This window comes from Hippoglossus stenolepis, chromosome 13 (assembly GCF_022539355.2).
Source record: "Hippoglossus stenolepis isolate QCI-W04-F060 chromosome 13, HSTE1.2, whole genome shotgun sequence".
Classification (NCBI taxonomy): domain Eukaryota; kingdom Metazoa; phylum Chordata; class Actinopteri; order Pleuronectiformes; family Pleuronectidae; genus Hippoglossus; species Hippoglossus stenolepis.
The window spans coordinates 392,697-410,077 of record NC_061495.1 but is presented as its reverse complement, the minus strand read 5'-3'; the positions used below and the strand labels follow the sequence as shown (position 1 = coordinate 410,077).

The window sequence follows — 17,381 nt, the reverse complement described above, 5'->3', positions numbered from 1 at the left end:
TTTAGAGAAGAAATTCTGGATAATTGTGTACAAATAATTTTCACATTGTATATTTCAGTCTACTCACCGCTCAGTTTGGTCTTGATGCATGTGGTAGTCCTTCGGGGTCGGCTCATTCCTGTCTCATTTTCAGCAAACACTCTGAACTCGTACTCGGTGGCCTCATTTAGTCCAGGCATGGTGAACTCCTTTTCCTTCACCCTTTGCTTGTTAGACTTCTTCCAAGTGCTTTCAATTGATTTCCTGTACTCCACCCAGTAGCCCAGGACTTCCTTTCCACCGTCGCACTCTGGAGCTTGCCAGCGTATGGTGATGAAGTTGTTTGTCACATTAACTGTGTCAATCTCACCTGGTTGACTTGGCTTGTCTGGAACGAAAGAAACAAAACAAATTAATTAATCCTGAAACCAACAATGAATACTGAATCTTTTTTTTAAATCATTTTATCTGCAAAACCCTCCTCCAGCCAAGTATTGGAGGTTGTTTTGATCAACTGATTTTACTTAGGTTTACAGTGAAATATCATTTACATCTAGATGGCTCATGGCAAGTAAAATTTCATCAACTACTATAATAGTTATAGTATAAATACATATAAATATGAGTGAAAACTCACCAAATGGATCCTTGCATGTGACTGGGTCAGACACAGGACCAGCCTCACTCTCACCAATGTCGTTCACAGCAACAATGCGGAACTGGTAGTCTGAGTCAGGGGTGAGTCCAGGCAGAGTAAACATGGTCGAGGTGATCTTTGTCTGGTGGCGGGACCATGTTTCAGTAGACACCACCTTGTAGTCAACAAAGTAGCCAGTGATGGCAGAACCACCGTCGTCCTTTGGTCTGGACCAAGCCAGGGCCACAGAGCTCTTGGTGACGTCCATGATCTCTGGTGGGGTGCTTGAAGACTCAGGAGGACCTGGTTTTAAAACAGATGATATTTTCAATAATTACTGAATCATCTCAGGTCAAAGACACATTGAAACACAGACTGAAGAAGTGGAATACTTACAAAGAGGAGTATTAGGCACCACTGGCTGCTCTGACTTTAGGGAGGCACTAACACCGAAGGAGTTTTCAGCTGTGACCTTGAAGTGGTACTCTGTTCCTTCCTTCAGGCCCTTGACAACCAGCTGAGTGTCAGTCACTCTCGAGTCCACGGTGTACCAGGCGTTTCTGGCTGCCTCACGTCTTTCCACAATGTAACCCAAGATCTCTGAGCTCCCATCATCAGTGGGTACCTTCCATGCCACCTTGACAGAGTTTGCCTGGATCTCCTCAAAGACCATTGGTCCCTCTGGAGCACCTGGGCGCCCAATGACCTTCACCTTGATTTGGGCCTTCTTTTTGCCGACCTTATTCTCCAGCAGGAGGTCATACAAACCAGAGTCACTCCTCTCAGCCCCCTTGATCACCAGCTCACTGGCATCTTCGGTGGAGGCAATCATGGCCTTCGTGGAGACTGCACCTGCATCCTTCAACCATTTGCAGACTGGATGAGGTTTACCCTTGGTGGGCACAGAGAGTCTAACTACTCCTCCCTGGCGGACCACATACACATCTTTGTACTTCAGCTCCAAGTCATAATCAGGAGATTCTGGAGAGAAACACAAATGAGTGGCCACATTAAAACCAGTGAAAACTGATTTTGTTGTTGTGATGTAGTTAAGGTAGCCGTTGTTGCCTTACCAAGCATCTCGGTCACTGTGACAGTTCCAGGCACTTCAGCAGGCTCTCCAGAGCCACCGGCATTACAGGCCATCACATGGAATTTGAACTCCTCTCCTTGTGGCATGTTGGTCAGTGTGTATTCACAGATCAGAGATGGGGTGGTGTTGCACTTGATCCAGGCCATAGTGCCCACCTTCTGCATCTCAATCAGGTAACCATTCACCCTTGCGTCTCCCTCATCATCAGGTGGACTCCAAGCCAATGATACTGAGGACTTGGTGGTATCAGTGATCCTCGGGTTCTGTGGACAACCAGGTGGATCTAGGAAGGGAAGAGAGGAATGTCAGTATTTGTTGCTACTGTTTCAAAAGACATGAGTTTGCACTTGCTATCTTAAGATTTAAGATGTCGCCAAATATAAGTATGAATTTAATTTTAATAAACAGTTTTAACTAAAAAACAACACTTTTCCTAGAACTGTTCTCCTACCGATGGGATCTGTTGCCACAGCTGGTTTGGATGGCAGACTTGGTTTACTCAGTCCTCTGGCATTGATTGCAGTGATTCTGTGTTCAAACTCCAGGCCCTCAATCAGCTCTGTTGACCTGTATCTGGTCATGGTGACGGGGTTCTTGTTAGCGCGCACCCATCTGTCAGACCTGACTTCTTTGCGCTCTATGATATATCCAGAAACCTCAAGGCCACCATCTTCTTCTGGTGGGTTCCAGGCAACAGTCATGCCATCACGAGAAACATCAAAAACTGTTGGACGCCCAGGAGGTCCAGGCACATCTGTTTAGGAGGGAAAATATGTTAGATAATGCTGTCATAAGTTACCTAATTCTGTCTGTAAGACGATATCAGTCAAATGTGTAATTGCAGTCTTACCATTCAAGCTCCTGCAGGTGACAATGTCGGACTGTAGGAACTCTCCAGTGCCATAACGATTCATGGCAGCTGCACGGAAGACATACTCATCTCCCTCAATCAGGTTTTCAAACTTGAAAGTGGGTCGGCTAACAGAGTCACAGACAGGCAACCAGCCAGGTCTGTGAGCATCACGCTTCTCTACCACGTAGCCACTGACGGGAGCGCCACCATCTCTGACTGGAGGGTCCCAGCTGCAGGTGACGGTGGTGGCATCAATCTCATCAAATCTGATGGGTCCCTTTGGTTCATCAGGTTTAGCTAGACAAAATAGGATAAACAGAATTAAAGGTTACAGTCAGTTTGATTGATGTTAATAAAGTACACTGTCTGTGGCTATGATTGCTATTGATAAACATCAGCAACAAATAAGAGAGGGTTTCTTACACAGGATTATGACCTTGATGACCTCTGTGATGACGCCCACTGCATTCTTCACCTCGAGGGTGTAGTCAGCAGTGTCATCGATGGTGGTGTCAGACACAGTGAGTTTGGAGAACTTGCCGGTGCTCTTGATCTTGACACGGTCAGTAATTTTTATCTTGTTGTCCCGCAAGTACCAAGAGCAGATGGGAGGAGGTCTGCCAATGAGGGGCAGGTCCAGCTCCAGAGTCTTGCCAGCGAGGACATTGACAACCTTCTGAGGAATACTGGAAAAGTCCACCACTGGCATCACTGGAAAAAAGACATATACAAAAACAGTGTAACTACAGATGACAACAGATGGGAAATTGATTGCGAACTGAAATGTGATGATACAATCCCCTTTAGTCAATCCCTTTGTTATTTATGCTTTTGTCTAAAACCATTTGAAAATATGTCATTACCTCTCTGTTCCTGCACAGTGACGGCGGTAAGAAGCTCTTTGGGCTCACTGGCTCCTCTGCTGTTGATTGCTCTGAGTCTGAACAAATACTGTTCATGCTCATTCAGCTTCTCAATGGTGTGCTCAAAGTCTGTGAGCTTCAGTGTGGCCACCTTCATCCACTTGTCGGTGCCGAACTTGCAGGCCTCAATAACGTAGCCTATCAGTCTGCTGCCACCATCATGCTCAGGCTTCTGCCATCCCAGGGTAACAGTGCTCTTGGTGACATCGACTACCTCCAGCTTGTGTGGTGGCAAAGGCACCTCGCAAACCAGGATGACGTCAGGTGTCTCGCGGGGTTCTCCAATTCCATAAATGTTCTCAGGGAGGACCCGGAAGTAGTACAGCATGCCTTCCATCAGGCCATCTATCTTATAGGACGTCTTGCTGCACTTGGACGTCACCGTCTTGTAGGCTCTCATTGAGGCCTCACGCCTCTCAATGATGTAGTTGTTGACAGGAGCACCACCATCTACAGTTGGTGCTTCCCAAGAGATGCTGGCAGAATCTTTGTTCAGCTCCTTGATTTTTATTGGTCCAGTTGGTCCAGGAGTATCTAACAATAAAAATAGTTCTGCACTTAAAATATAAAATCCTCAAAAACGTAATGTATCATATAAAATCAATTCAAAGTATCGGTACTCCTGTGTAGTATGTCACTTACCATAGACCTTGACCAGGATGTTGACTTCTTGTTTGCCTGCAGAGTTCTCGGCTATCAGTGTGTACTTGCCCGCATCGTAGCGGTGGACTTTGTCGATGATGAGTGTGGTGGACGTATTGGTGACCTCGATGAAGCCTCTGTTGTGAAGGTCAACGTCTGGCTTGCTCCAAGAGATGGCAGGATTGGGACGACCAGTGACACTGACAAATAGGCGGAGGGAGCCACCAGCGCGGAGGCAGATGGTCTTCTTAAGGTCGTCGTGGAGCTCAAAGTCAGGAATTTCTGTGTGAGAAGTAGTTTGTGATGTAAGTGATACAGGAATTTAAATGTTACAACCTCATCAAAGACCTGCAAATAACATCTACTCTATTACCAAAAGAACATTTTTCCAGATTACTTACCAATTCTCTCCACTGGTTCAGTCTCAGCACAGGGTTCACTAAAGTCTCCTGTACCATTGATGTTGATGCCAGCCACTGCGAAGCAGTATTTCTTGCCTGCAGAAAGTCCGGTCACCACATACTCAGCAGCATGAAGGGTCTTTTCGTGGGCCTTCTTCCACTCCTCTGCTCCGGCCTCCTGCATCTCCAGAATGTAGCCGATCACATCAGCTCCTCCGTCCTCAACAGGTCGGGACCAGGCCAAGCTGATGCTGTCAGCGTGGGTGTCAGTGATACGAGGGATAGAGGGAGGAGCTGGGGTGCCTGAGTAGTAAATAATAAATATTTGTTAATTGACACGTTACCCATTAATCCTGTCCAGATAGAAAAAGATAGTGTTTGATATTTTGACTTGAACAATCTGAACTTACATGTTGGCACTCTGCAGACGACATACAGAGAAACCTCGCTGGCTTCACTTTCTCCAGCCTTGTTGATGGCAGTCACTCTGAACTGGTAGATGTTGCCTTCGGTCAAACCAGACACCTTCAGTGTGGTGTCTAGGTGAGCTCCATCCCTGTTTACCTTCACCCAGCGGGCACTCTTTCTCTCATGCCTTTCCACCAGGTAGTGGATCAATGGGCTGCCACCGTCGCTCTCTGGCTTCAGCCACTCGATGGTGGCAAAGTCTTTTCCTGATACTAGGATCTCTGGACCACCAGGAGGAGTTGGCACAGCTGAGGGAATAGATGAGCAGTTGAGTGTTGGACATTATAAAGGTTTAATTTGTGGTTTTATTTCACTGTCAATCTGTATAAGAACCTGGACTGTTTGACCTCAGTTATCTTTTGGGAAATGATGCTTTTAAAGTCACTTACTGAACGTGTTTCTGGCGACCATGGCTTCTGACTGCAGGGGAATTCCAGCTCCGTACTTGTTGACTCCCCGGATTCTGAACAGGTACTCGGTGTTCTTGAACAACCCGGTGATGTCACAGGTCAGCTCCTTGCACTCTGCATGCATGATGACCCAGGTCAGCCTGTTGGTGTCCCGTCTCTCCACAATGTAGTGAGAGACATCGTCACCGCCATCCTCTTGTGGATGCTTCCAGCTCAGGGTGCATGACTCCTGTGTGATTTTGCTGATTTCAATGCTGCCTTCACACACTCCAGGTGTATCTGGAAAAAACACAGGTGCTCATAGTATGTTGCTTTCAGGACCTGTGACAAATTTAAATTCTTTAAAAATAAAAGTTTTTTTACCGAGCACTTTGACGTTGACCTCAGCAGTCTTGGTTCCACTCACGTTCCTGACCGTGAGGATGTACTTTCCAGTGTCATCTCTGTCACAGAATTTGATTATAGCCATGGCCCTTGTGGGGGTGTACTGCAGGTTGTACTTTTCACACAAGTCCAGCTCCCTGTTGCCCTTGGCCCAGGAAGCCTTGGGGTCCGGCCTGCCTCCCACTGCAGCGTCCAGAACCAGGTCTGAACCAGCTCTGACCATCACAGTTTCAGACAAGAGTTTGCTGTCCAGCTGGGCCTTTGGAGGCTCTGTTCAGTGGAGACAAAGTACATGGTTATTACTACCATCATTTCATTCAAGATTAAATAAGAAGTGTGAATGAATGCTATATGGTGTGACTGTATCATGGTCTTAGATGAAGATAGTACCAAAGTCTGTCTTGCACTGCACAGATCCAGTGGACTCGGATGACCGGCTGAAGACCTGGTTGGCATTCTTGGCAATGACTCTGAACTCATAGGGCTCTCCTTCTCCCAGAGCAGTAACAGTGTAGAAATTGTCGGTCACGTTGGTGTAGTTACACTTGAGCCAGCGGCCCTCACCGGTCAAAGTGTATGGCTTACGCTCGATGATGTAGCCCACAATGGGACTGCCACCATCGTTCAGTGGAGCAGACCACTTGAGGGAGACTGTGGTTCTTGTAACATTTGTGACCTCTGGTTTACTTGGAGAATCTAAATGATGGATAAAATATTTTTATTAGACACAATAATGGAATCCACTGAGACTGTAAAAAGTGTGATACTCAAGTGTCAAAACTCACCAACTGGGTTTTGCGCAACTGCTCCCTTAGAGGCCTCACTGGCTTTGCTCAGCCCACCACTGTTCATGGCATAAACCCTGAACTGGTACTCCAGGCCTTCAACTAGACCTTCCATCTTGTAGTAACACTCAAAGCAAGGGATCTTATTCTCCCTCACCCACAGGATATTGTTCCTCTCCTTCTTCTCAATCCAGTAGCCTGTCACTTTGCTGCCACCATCATGGTAGGGTTCCTCCCACTTCATGGTCATTGTGTTGGCAGTGACATTGAAGACTGAAGGCTTTGTTGGAGGGCCAGGAGGTGCTGTGATTAGAAAATAGATTTTGTTATTGAGCACAGTCATCTAACTTATAGCTGATTCAATAGAAAGCATGTATGTATTTATGTATTTTGACATTTTAAGAAATGCTTATAGGTCAAAAGGTTTAGTACTTACTGAAAGGATGCTCTGCGACAATGGTCTCAGACTCAGTGGATTTGCTGACACCGAATCTATTCTCAGCAGAGACCCTGAATGTGTACTGCATGTACTTGGTCAGGTGACTGACATGGAGACTGGTGCGTTTCACACTGGAATTGATGAGCTGCCAGGCTGTGGAACCAGACTCACGTTTCTCAACAATGTAGTTGGTGATGTCAGTGCCACCATCATCCTCCGGTGGTTGCCAATTAACGACGCAGGACTCAGAGGTGATGGAGGAGATTTCGATGGGACCAGTTGGAGGACTGGGTCTACCGGTGACATTCACTTCAATAGTGAAGGTCCTGGTTCCTGCCACATTCTCCAGAGTCAGGTAGTATTTACCACCATCTCCTCTCATGGACTCTTTGACTGAGATACTGGTTCGGTCCTTTGTTACTTTAATGGAGACTCTGTCTGAGTTCTTCAGCCTCATTTCCTCCAGCTTCCAGGTGACTTTAGGAGCAGGTCTACCACTCATGGGAACATCGATGGTGAAGGTTCTGCCAGAGCTGCACGTGATCAGCTGGTTGGTGATCTCACTGAGGTCAGCAGCAGGTTCAATATGAGGCTCTTTGACCAACACAGGAGCCAAAGTTTCCCTGGGCTTGCTGTAGCCGGCTTCATTCTTGGCCTTCACACGGAAGTCATACTCATCGCCCTTGTTGAGCTTTTCAATCACATAAGTGAGGTTCTTGGTGTTACCAACCACAACCCATTTGTCTGTACCCTTTGGCTTTGCCTCGATGACGTAGCACTGGATGCGGCTTCCGCCATCATGCTCAGGTTTCAGCCAGCCCAGTGACACAGAACTGTCTGTGGTGTCCAGGATGTCCATTCTCTTTGGAGACGCTGGCTCTGCAGTGGCAATGACAGGCTCAGTCCGTTCAAATGCTTCACCAACACCATGCTGGTTCTCTGCAGACACTCTGAAGAAGTACGGCACTCCCTCCAGCAGGTCCTGGATCTTCAGGATGTGCTGCTTGCACTTGCCACCAGACTGCTGCCAAGTGCGACGGCTGGCCTCACGCCTCTCAACAATATAGTGATGGATTCGAGCTCCACCATCATTGAGAGGAGGCTTCCATGTAAGTGTGACTGAGCCTCTGGATACCTCCTCGAAGACAACAGCCTGTGGAGCTCCAGGGGTGTCCATCACCTTTACAGTGAATGTAATGGCCTTGCTGCCGCTGGCATTCTCCAGGTTAACAGTGTATTTACCTGTATTATTTCTCGAGCAGTTTTCAATGGTCAGGGAACTGTAGCTGTCTGTAGTGGTGATTTCTGACATGACACCCAGCTCTCCTTCCTCTCTCACCCAGGTGGCTGTGGGGATGGGTTTTCCTCTGAAGTTGATGCCCAGGCACACTGAACCTCCAGCCTTCACAATGTGTGTCTGCTTGAAGGTGGCGTCAATATCCACCTGTGGTGGCATCAGCCTGTCAACAGCCTGAGTAGGCTCTGGAGTCTCCTTAACGTCACCTCTGCCTACGTGATTGACAGCTGCAACACGGAACTTGTAATCAACTCCTGTCTGTAGACCAGTCACTGTGTAATTCGTTTCTGCCACCAGCTCTGTATTTGCTCTCTTCCATTCGGTGTCTTCTCCCTTCACCATCTCAATAATGTAGCCCAGGACATCCAAACCTCCATCATCTGCAGGCCTGCTCCATTCCAGACTGATGGATGTGTTGCTGGAGTCAGATACACAGACCACAGAGGGAGCACAAGGAATATCCTTTGGCTCAGCGGCTTTAATTGGCAGAGAGATGTTGCTCGGAGCTCCAACACCAGCATCATTCACGGCCATGACACGGAACTCATATTCTGTATCCTCTGTCAGGTGAAGCACCTTGTGAGCACATTCAATAATGGGCTTCTTGGTAATCACCTTGTAGAACCGGACAGTCTTCTTTTCTCGTTTCTCCACAATGTAGTACTGAATGGAGTTTCCTCCATCGGATGTTGGAGGTGTCCATGAGAGAGTGATGCTCTCTCCTGTCACCTCAGTGGCATCAGGAGTTCCTGGAGCTTCAGGAGCAGCTGAGGAAAACAATTTTGATAGATTAGGACAACGTGTGCATAGATTTCATATAGATTATTTACAAATGTAATGTTTCCTTAGCATTCCTTTGAATTAATCCACTTACTGTACTGCATCTGTGCAATGACAGGGCTGGATTCCAAAGGTCTGCCTACTCCAAACTTGTTGACAGCAGAGACTCTGAACTGGTACTCATTGGTCTTGATGAGCTTGGTCGCATTGAACATGCACTCCTCACATTCATCAGACACCAAGGCCCAAGAGATCTTGGCAGTCTCACGTTTCTCAAGGATGTAATGTGAAATCTCAGAGCAGCCGTCGTTCTCTGGTGGGTTCCAGGACAGAGTGCACCTGCCCTCTGAGATGTTACTGAAAGTAATGGGTCCCACTGGCTCCCCGGGTGTGTCTGCATTACGTAAAATTGATGTTAGAACATTTACAAATAATGATAATGTTGTAAATGAGTCTAGTGAAATACAAAGAGAAATATGTGAAGTACCTTGGACTTGAACAAGGATTTTCTCCTTCCTGCATCCAGATCCATTGGTAGCCTCCACAGTGTAGAGGCCACGGTGCGTGCGGTCAGCATCCCTGACAAACAGGGTAGTGGATCCAGCTACATTGATAATGTCCATCATCTTTTTGGTAACCTGCACACCGTCTCTGAACCAGATGACCCTGGGGACTGGACGTCCAGTGATGGTGACCTTCAGCCTGATGTTGTCTCCTGCCTTGACTGTCAAACCCTCAAAGTACTCTGGGCCAAACTCAATATTTGGAGAAGCTGGTTTTGAAAAAGAAAAGAGGTATGTCATTTAAAAAAGTCTTTTACTTTTACCAGTTAACAAATACTATACAGAAAGGAAAGCAGTGCCCATCTACTACAATATTACTCATCAGTCCTGAGGTTTAACTTTACAACACTCATTACTCACCGTTCTCACTTCTGACAACAATCAAGCCAGAGGAGTTGGAAGGAGGACTGACAACACCAATGGCATTTCTGGCGATGACTCTGAACTCGTAGCGTTCATTTGTCGCCAACCCAGTGACGGCGTACTGGCAATCATGTACGTCGGTCAAGTTGGCCTTGAACCAGCGACCATGTCCCTGGCGTTTCTCAATATTGTAACCGACAATTTTGCTACCACCATCACGTTTGGGTGCATCCCATTTCAGTGTCACAGAGTCACTGGTCACATCAGTGTAGTCGGGCTGACCAGGAGGATCTGAAAGACAGGAAGTACATTCTTTTAACTGAACTAATTATTGGGTCAATGACACGACGCTCGTTCTTTTGTGTCCATATGGTTAAGTGATATTTTAAAGGATTAGAATTTAAAAATAAATACAAATTACTTGCATAAAGTTTCTTGAGGATCCATTTGAAAACTTGTGTAGCAATTATGAGAGAAAATTCGGGGATGATGCTAAAAATGTCAACGTGGTGTAACAATAAAAACTTGGTACCAAATAATTAAACTTATCTACAAACAGTGAATTTATCAATTAGTTTGGCATAATCTTACATTTGTGTTGATTAATATTAAATTAAATAAATGGAACAAAATTGTTCTGAATATCATTACTAATTTTTAATGTGAGTCAAGAAAACCTGATGGACACAAGTGCTCAAATGACTAAATCAGATTTTTAGGAGAATGTCAGGTGCTTTGATAATTTATGATAAAATACTTTAGAAGTATTTATTTAAGAAAATTGATAATGCCTGCCCAATTTGAACTCCAGTTACAAACCTTTAGGTTAAAGGCAAATTTGGTCAAATATCAGTAGTTTATGATTCTGATTAAAGATATAATATGAAGTAATTAACCAAGTGGAACTTTTGTTTACTGTTATTTTATTTGTATTTTATTTTTTGAAAAAGGGATTTATCCACAACTTTAAGGCTGCGAAGACATGAATTATTCATTTCTTGTTATGGGATGATTTTTCTTCATTGAAATTGAAAAATAATGATAAAACACTAAGTTCACTTGATCTTTTGACTGTCGTGCCTGATTTTCAGAAGCAATTTCTTTATCAAACAATGGAAGCAACATGGTCAGGTGGTGTAACTGTTTTTTATCAGTTGGAGTAACCAGTATTTTTCATAAAAATATTCATGTGGAATAAAATGTAATCCTCTTCTACAAAGTAATAACATGGTTTTTAATAGTTTGTGCACAATTGGTCAAAGATTATTTATAAAATAAAAAGTGTTTTCAGCACATTTCTATATTGCAAAAACTTAATTTAAAGGGAATCCTAATAAAAAAAATTCTTGATGTGATAATTTATAATGAATTACTTATTTGTCTGAGTATAATTACATACACTCAAGGTGGATAAAATATTTCATATTTCTTATTCTGTTGTGTTTACAACACTTGACGTTTTCCGGCACTTTCCGTCTTATCTTTTGTAATTAATTGTGTAAATGTCGTTTAAAATTACATTAAACCAACATAAATACAAAATATACATTTTAACAAACCTCAAAACAATTTTTAATATATTTTTGAATTTCTCATGATGCCAACACGTATTTGTCACTGACCGTATTACCAAAGTGCTGAAATTCTAAATAGGCCGGCCTTTTAGTCAGTTTTCAGATTTAACTAAACTTGATATGGTGTCAGTGATAATAATCTGAATCAGCACTCACCAACAGGACTGACAGCCATGGTTGACTTGCTCTCATCACTCATTCGGCTGAAGCCAGCATCATTCTGGGCGTAGACTCTGAAGGAGTACTCAAGGCCTTCAATGAGTTCCAAAATCCTGTAGTCGGTTTCTTTAATCAGCATCGTGTTCACCTTTTGCCACATGATGCTGTTCTTTTCCTTCTTCTCCACATGGAAGCCCTGAATGGGGGTACCACCGTCATAGATGGGCTGCTCCCACTGGATGGTCATTCCATCGTTGGTGACGTTGTAAACAACAGGCTTGCCTGGTGGGCCTGGAGGCCTGAACTGGTGCTTGGCGATGACCATCTGTGAGATCAGAGTCTCACTGACTCCATATCTGTTCTCAGCACACACTCTGAACTGATACTGGACACCCTTGATCAGGTTGGAGAGCTTAAATTGAGTACCTTCTACACTGGAGCAAGCCATCTTCCAGTCAGACTGGGACGTGTCACGCTTCTCCACAGTGTAGCAGCTGATATCTCCACCACCGTCATCATTGGATTCATCCCAGGAGATCATGATGCTCTCAGCTCTCACTTCATCCAGTCGGATGGGGCCAACAGGCTTTGATGGTGGTCCAAGTGTGATGACATGAATGTGGAAGGATCTCCTGTTGACCTTATTGTCCAGGGTCAGGGTGTATTTACCCTCATTCTCCTTCTTCACATTCTTTATCATCAGAGTGGCTTTGTTTTCTGTCTTCTTGAAGCGAACTTGGTCACTCTCCTTCAGCGGCAGATTGTCTTTCAGCCACAGAATAGCAGGTCTGGGTTTACCTTTGTACGGCAACTCAATGTGCACATTGTGACCCAGGCGAACACTGACTTTGCCATCTGGGTACTCAGCAAGGCTTGCCTCAGGTGTGATGATGTAGTCAATGACCTTGATGGGTCCAGTCTCAACAAAATCACCCTGTCCCTTCTCATTCCTGGCAGCCACCCTGAAGAACATGTCTGAGTGCTCCTTGAGTTTCTTGACCTCAAACTCACATTGTCTGCTGGTTCCTCCCGATGACCATTCCTCGCCTTTAAGCTTCATCTCAATGACGTAGTCCGAGATGATGCTGCCACCATCGTAATCAGGCTTCAGCCACTGCAGAGTGACAGACGTCTTTGATGAATCCTTCATAGAGACCTCCTTGACTGGTCCTGGAGTCTCTGTGGCCTTCACAGGCTCAAGTGTATCACATGGATCACCAACACCGTTCTCATTCTCTGCTAACACACGGAAGAAGAAGGATGTTTTCTCAGACAGATCTTCCATAGTGTATGTTGTGTCTGTGCATTTGCTTGTCACTGCAGAGAAGGTTCTCTTGGAGGAGTCCCTCTTCTCAACAATGTAGTTTGTGATCTCGGCGCCACCGTCGAGGAGTGGAGGCTCCCAGCAGAGAGTAACCTTTCCACGGGTCACGTCCTTCAGCACCAGGTTTTTGCACTGAGCTGGGGTGTCCTGGACTTTCACAGACAGGGTTAGAGTCTTGGCTTCTCCCACACCATTTTCTAACCTGACTGTGTACTTTCCAGTGTCAAGCCTGGTCACCTCACGCATAACAAGGACTGTGGTTGTGTCCGAGTGGTGGAACTCATATTTGGGGTTACGATCGATGCATTCGTCTCCCATGCTCCATGAAGCAGTGGGAGCAGGTCGGCCTTTCAGAGGAACAGATAGCTCCACATCCTTGCCAGCCTTTACAATGTAGTGAGTCCTCATGGCCACGTCTGAGTCAATCTGAGCCTCCTCTGTGAAAATCATTAAACACATTCAGGGTTACACAGGGAATGCTAAATGTGAGTAAGAACAAAACAAGACACAAACTTCACGTTATCAATATCACTGATAAATTTACCGAGGATATCTTTAGCCTGCACAGGTTCCGTCATTTCCAGAGGTTCTCCACGGCCAGCACAGTTGACAGCAGATACTCTGAAGAAGTAGTTGACGTCTGGTTTTAGTTCATGAACTGTGTACTCTGTTGTCTTGACCTCTCCCTTAGAGGTAATCATAGCCCATTCTGTCTCTCCCTCGACAAGCTTCTCCACCATGTAGCTGGTGACCTCACTGCCACCATCCCATTCTGGCTTGGACCAGCCCAAGGTGATAGATGTCTTGGTGGAATCCACCACCTTCAGCTTGCAAGGCTCATATGGTGGATCTGTAAATAATATGTGTTTGTTAGTTGGAGCTGTTCATTTATATTTTTCATTTTATTGGCCATTTTGTGAATGTGAGCAGACTTACCAACTGGGTCGGCCGCCTTGTAGTAGTCTGATGCATCAGAGAACGGGCCCTCTCCTGCCTTGTTAATGGCACAGACCCGATACTGGTACTCGTTTCCTTCTGTCAGGTGGTACACGGTCTGTTTGATATTAGTGACAGGGTCTTTGTAAACTCTGATCCAGCGCAAGCTCTTCTTGTCACGTCTCTCCAGATAGTAGCCAGTCACAGTGCTGCCTCCATCTACACCTGGTTTGTCCCATTCTACCACCATGGTGGACTTGGTGATGATGTTCACCTCAGGAGTACGAGGCTGGCCAGGAGTCACTATAAAAGTGGACAAATGTGGTGAGGAAATACAATTGGCAAGCTAATGAGAAACACATTTGTTTAATAAAACCCCAAGAAAAAAGACAAGGAACAGTTGCTGCAGATTAATGATTTGATGTTTACTAAACAGCAGGTAGTTACTCGATATGACACTTTTAACATCATATTCAGCACTTTATGGCTCCAAAACTTACCAAAGGCATTCTTAGCGATGACAGGCTCGGACTCCAGTGACTCTCCAACTCCATACTTATTAACACCCATGACGCGGAACACATATTCATTTCCACGCACCAGCTTGCCAACGGTGACATATGTCTGCTCGTGCTTGTCTGACACAGTGGACCAGACCACTCGGCTGGTTTCACGCCTCTCAACAATATAGTGGGTCACCTTAGAACCTCCCTGGTCAGACTTAGGCACAGATTCCCAGCTGAAGATGATATTGTCTGCTGTGATGGAGTTGAAGTTAATGTTGCCGGCTGGAGGTCCAGGTTTGTCTAAGGGAGGAAAAAAAGGGAAGCGTGAGAACATTTAATATGGTGATCGGACTCAACATTGATTGTAAACGCTGAACCAAGTGAGCTACCAGTGTGCCCAGGAATTAAGAATTGTGGAAATGTCAAAGTGTGAAGCATGAATTTCTAAATACCTAGGATTTCAATCCTGATGGTAGCAGATGCCGATCCGAGAACATTCTTGATCTTGACCTCATATGAGCCTGAGTCGAAGCGACTTGCATCCTTGATCAGAACAGCAGAAGAGTCTGTTGTACTTTCCACAGACACAGTAGAGGTTGCTACCAGCTCCTTTCCATTCTTGAGCCACTCAATGGTTGGCAGAGGTTTGGCAATAATTCCCACTTTGAGCTTAACTGAAACTCCAGCCTTGTACTGAACCACATCAAGATACTCTGGAGGAAGGTCAATGGCTGGTGCACCTGTGGGACATAACATATTAATATATAGATCAAATTGAAGTTAACACGACATGTGACCATAGATGTAAAGTTAAACTCACCACATGCGTCGACACAAGTGACTGGGCCAGCAATCAGAGATGGGTTGCTGACAGAACCAACAGCATTCCTGGCATACACTCTGAACTCATAAGACTCATCCTGATTGAGTCCAGATACAGTGAAACCCAGTTCAATAATATTGGTAAAGTTGGCTTTCACCCATCTTCCACTGGCGGCTTCCCTTCTCTCCAAACTGTAGCCGGTAATCTTGCTGCCACCATCATATGGAGGCCTCTGCCAGGCCAAGCTGACTGAGTTCTTGGTGACTTCTGTGATGCGGATGTTTGCTGGAGGCTCTGCACATTAAAGTGATACAGATCCAGTTTTAATAAAACAAAAGTAAATAGTAAGCATGAACTCATACTATTTACGGCTGTGGTTAAAACTACAGATATAGATTGAAATAAAAAACACTCACCGCAGGCATCAATAGCAAGCACCTCCTCAGAGGTCTTGCTGAGCTTTCCAATACCAGCGGCATTTTCAGCTGTCACCTTGAACTCATAGATGTGGCCAGGGCAGATGTTTGTAACTCGCCACTGGTTTGCTGGGATCGCTGTCTTATTGATCTTCTGCCAGAGGATGCTGCTCCTCTCCTTCATCTGGAGATGATATCCTATCACAGGGTTTCCACCATCATTTACTGGCTCATTCCAGCAGATTGTCAGGCTCTCCCTCGATACAAAGCTGATCCAAGGTGTGGATGGAGGTCCAGGGATGGCTGCAACAGACAGTACTCATGTAAGTGTTTATTCATGGAAGTAGTAAGATTAACCTATGTCAACTCTGATTCAACAAAAGGTACAAAGAATGATGTTTATCGTGAAGGAATTAACAGGATCATTAAATCTACATGATGGGAAAGTTGTCTGACTTACTGTATGGAAGCTTTATCATGATCGATTTGCTGTCAATGTGGTCACTGACACCAAAACGATTTTGAGCCTTGATTCTGAACTGATACTCCTCTCCCTTGGTCAGCTTAGACACCTTGATCACACTTCTGGCAATATTAGTTGAGACTTCGGCCCAGGTGGGGGTGCTGGTTTCACGCTTCAGAACAATGTAGTTAGTAACAGGACTGCCACCATCATATTCTGGAGGAGCCCATTTCAGACACACCGTTGTCTCGCCAATTTCTCCGATCTCAACTGGACCAGCAGGGCCGGGTCTGGCCAACACAACGAAGATAACGGAGATCTTTGTTGTACCTCCCACATTTGAGGCAGTGACTTCATATTTGCCAGCATCACTTGCAATGCTTTCCTTTAGAGTGATGATTAAGCTGTCTGGTGTCACATCTGTCAGCAGCCTCTTTGATCCCTTGATGACAACATTGTTCTTGGACATTGTCACTTTAGGCATGGGCCTGCCAGTGAGAGGAATCTCAAAGGTCAGGTCAGATCCTGCTTTAACATAAACTGTATTCTTCGGGTAGTTCGTCAGGTCAAACTCTGGCGCCTCTGTTGAAAACACAAGACAGGTATGTGATAGGTAATGTCACTTCACAACAAGTACCCCCATTAGTTTTTATTATATAGACATTGTATTACAGCATTTCCTGTCAGTCTGCAGAAAAGACAATTCCTATGTAGAAATATATTACATAATATTTGTTATGAGTCGTATCCTGTTTTCTAGCGATAATAACAAATTATGATATGAATAAAGTAATTTATACCAAAATATTGTTTTAAAAGTTGAGGTAATACCTTGTATTTCCTTGACAATAACTGGTACGATCATCTCTTTGGGTTCACTGAGTCCAGCATGGTTCTCAGCTCGCACTCTGAAGAAGTACTCAGCATTCTCCCTTAGGTTCTTGATAGTGTGAGTCATGGTCTTCACAGTGGCACACTTCACCCACTTGGTCTGTCCTTTCTCCAGAGCATCAATAAGGTAACCAGTAACTCTGCTACCACCATCATACTCTGGTCTTGTCCAGGCAATTGTGATGCTGTCCTTGGTAACATTTGCAACTCCAAGTTTCATGGGTGCACTTGGTGCCTCTGTAATAGACAGCAATACATGTATGAAACACATT

At 45.1% G+C, this 17,381-nt stretch overlaps 2 protein-coding genes across 56 annotated transcripts in view; both read right to left on the bottom strand.

The window, feature by feature from the left end:
- Nucleotides 1-17,381, bottom strand: part of LOC118120114 (abl interactor 2-like) — an 882,953-nt gene that overhangs the window by 490,923 nt on the left and 374,649 nt on the right. The window lies entirely within an intron of this gene.
- Nucleotides 1-17,381, bottom strand: part of ttn.1 (titin, tandem duplicate 1) — a 161,173-nt gene that overhangs the window by 9,858 nt on the left and 133,934 nt on the right. For all 50 annotated transcript variants that reach the window (XM_035174322.2, XM_035174331.2, XM_035174332.2 and 47 more), the window contains 28 exons: nt 17,050-17,346; nt 16,216-16,800; nt 15,756-16,058; nt 15,337-15,633; nt 14,969-15,256; nt 14,511-14,816; nt 14,011-14,313; nt 13,619-13,924; nt 11,748-13,511; nt 10,015-10,308; nt 9,579-9,863; nt 9,186-9,485; nt 7,012-9,078; nt 6,576-6,878; nt 6,181-6,486; nt 5,770-6,060; nt 5,386-5,685; nt 4,939-5,244; nt 4,529-4,831; nt 4,128-4,409; nt 3,426-4,019; nt 2,986-3,273; nt 2,560-2,859; nt 2,161-2,463; nt 1,690-1,992; nt 1,013-1,597; nt 617-919; nt 68-367 (listed from right to left, as the gene is read on the bottom strand). In XM_035174322.2, the coding sequence (XP_035030213.2) occupies nt 68-367; nt 617-919; nt 1,013-1,597; nt 1,690-1,992; nt 2,161-2,463; nt 2,560-2,859; nt 2,986-3,273; nt 3,426-4,019; nt 4,128-4,409; nt 4,529-4,831; nt 4,939-5,244; nt 5,386-5,685; nt 5,770-6,060; nt 6,181-6,486; nt 6,576-6,878; nt 7,012-9,078; nt 9,186-9,485; nt 9,579-9,863; nt 10,015-10,308; nt 11,748-13,511; nt 13,619-13,924; nt 14,011-14,313; nt 14,511-14,816; nt 14,969-15,256; nt 15,337-15,633; nt 15,756-16,058; nt 16,216-16,800; nt 17,050-17,346 (12,462 nt within the window). The remainder of the gene's footprint in view (nt 1-67; nt 368-616; nt 920-1,012; nt 1,598-1,689; nt 1,993-2,160; nt 2,464-2,559; nt 2,860-2,985; nt 3,274-3,425; nt 4,020-4,127; nt 4,410-4,528; nt 4,832-4,938; nt 5,245-5,385; nt 5,686-5,769; nt 6,061-6,180; nt 6,487-6,575; nt 6,879-7,011; nt 9,079-9,185; nt 9,486-9,578; nt 9,864-10,014; nt 10,309-11,747; nt 13,512-13,618; nt 13,925-14,010; nt 14,314-14,510; nt 14,817-14,968; nt 15,257-15,336; nt 15,634-15,755; nt 16,059-16,215; nt 16,801-17,049; nt 17,347-17,381) is intronic.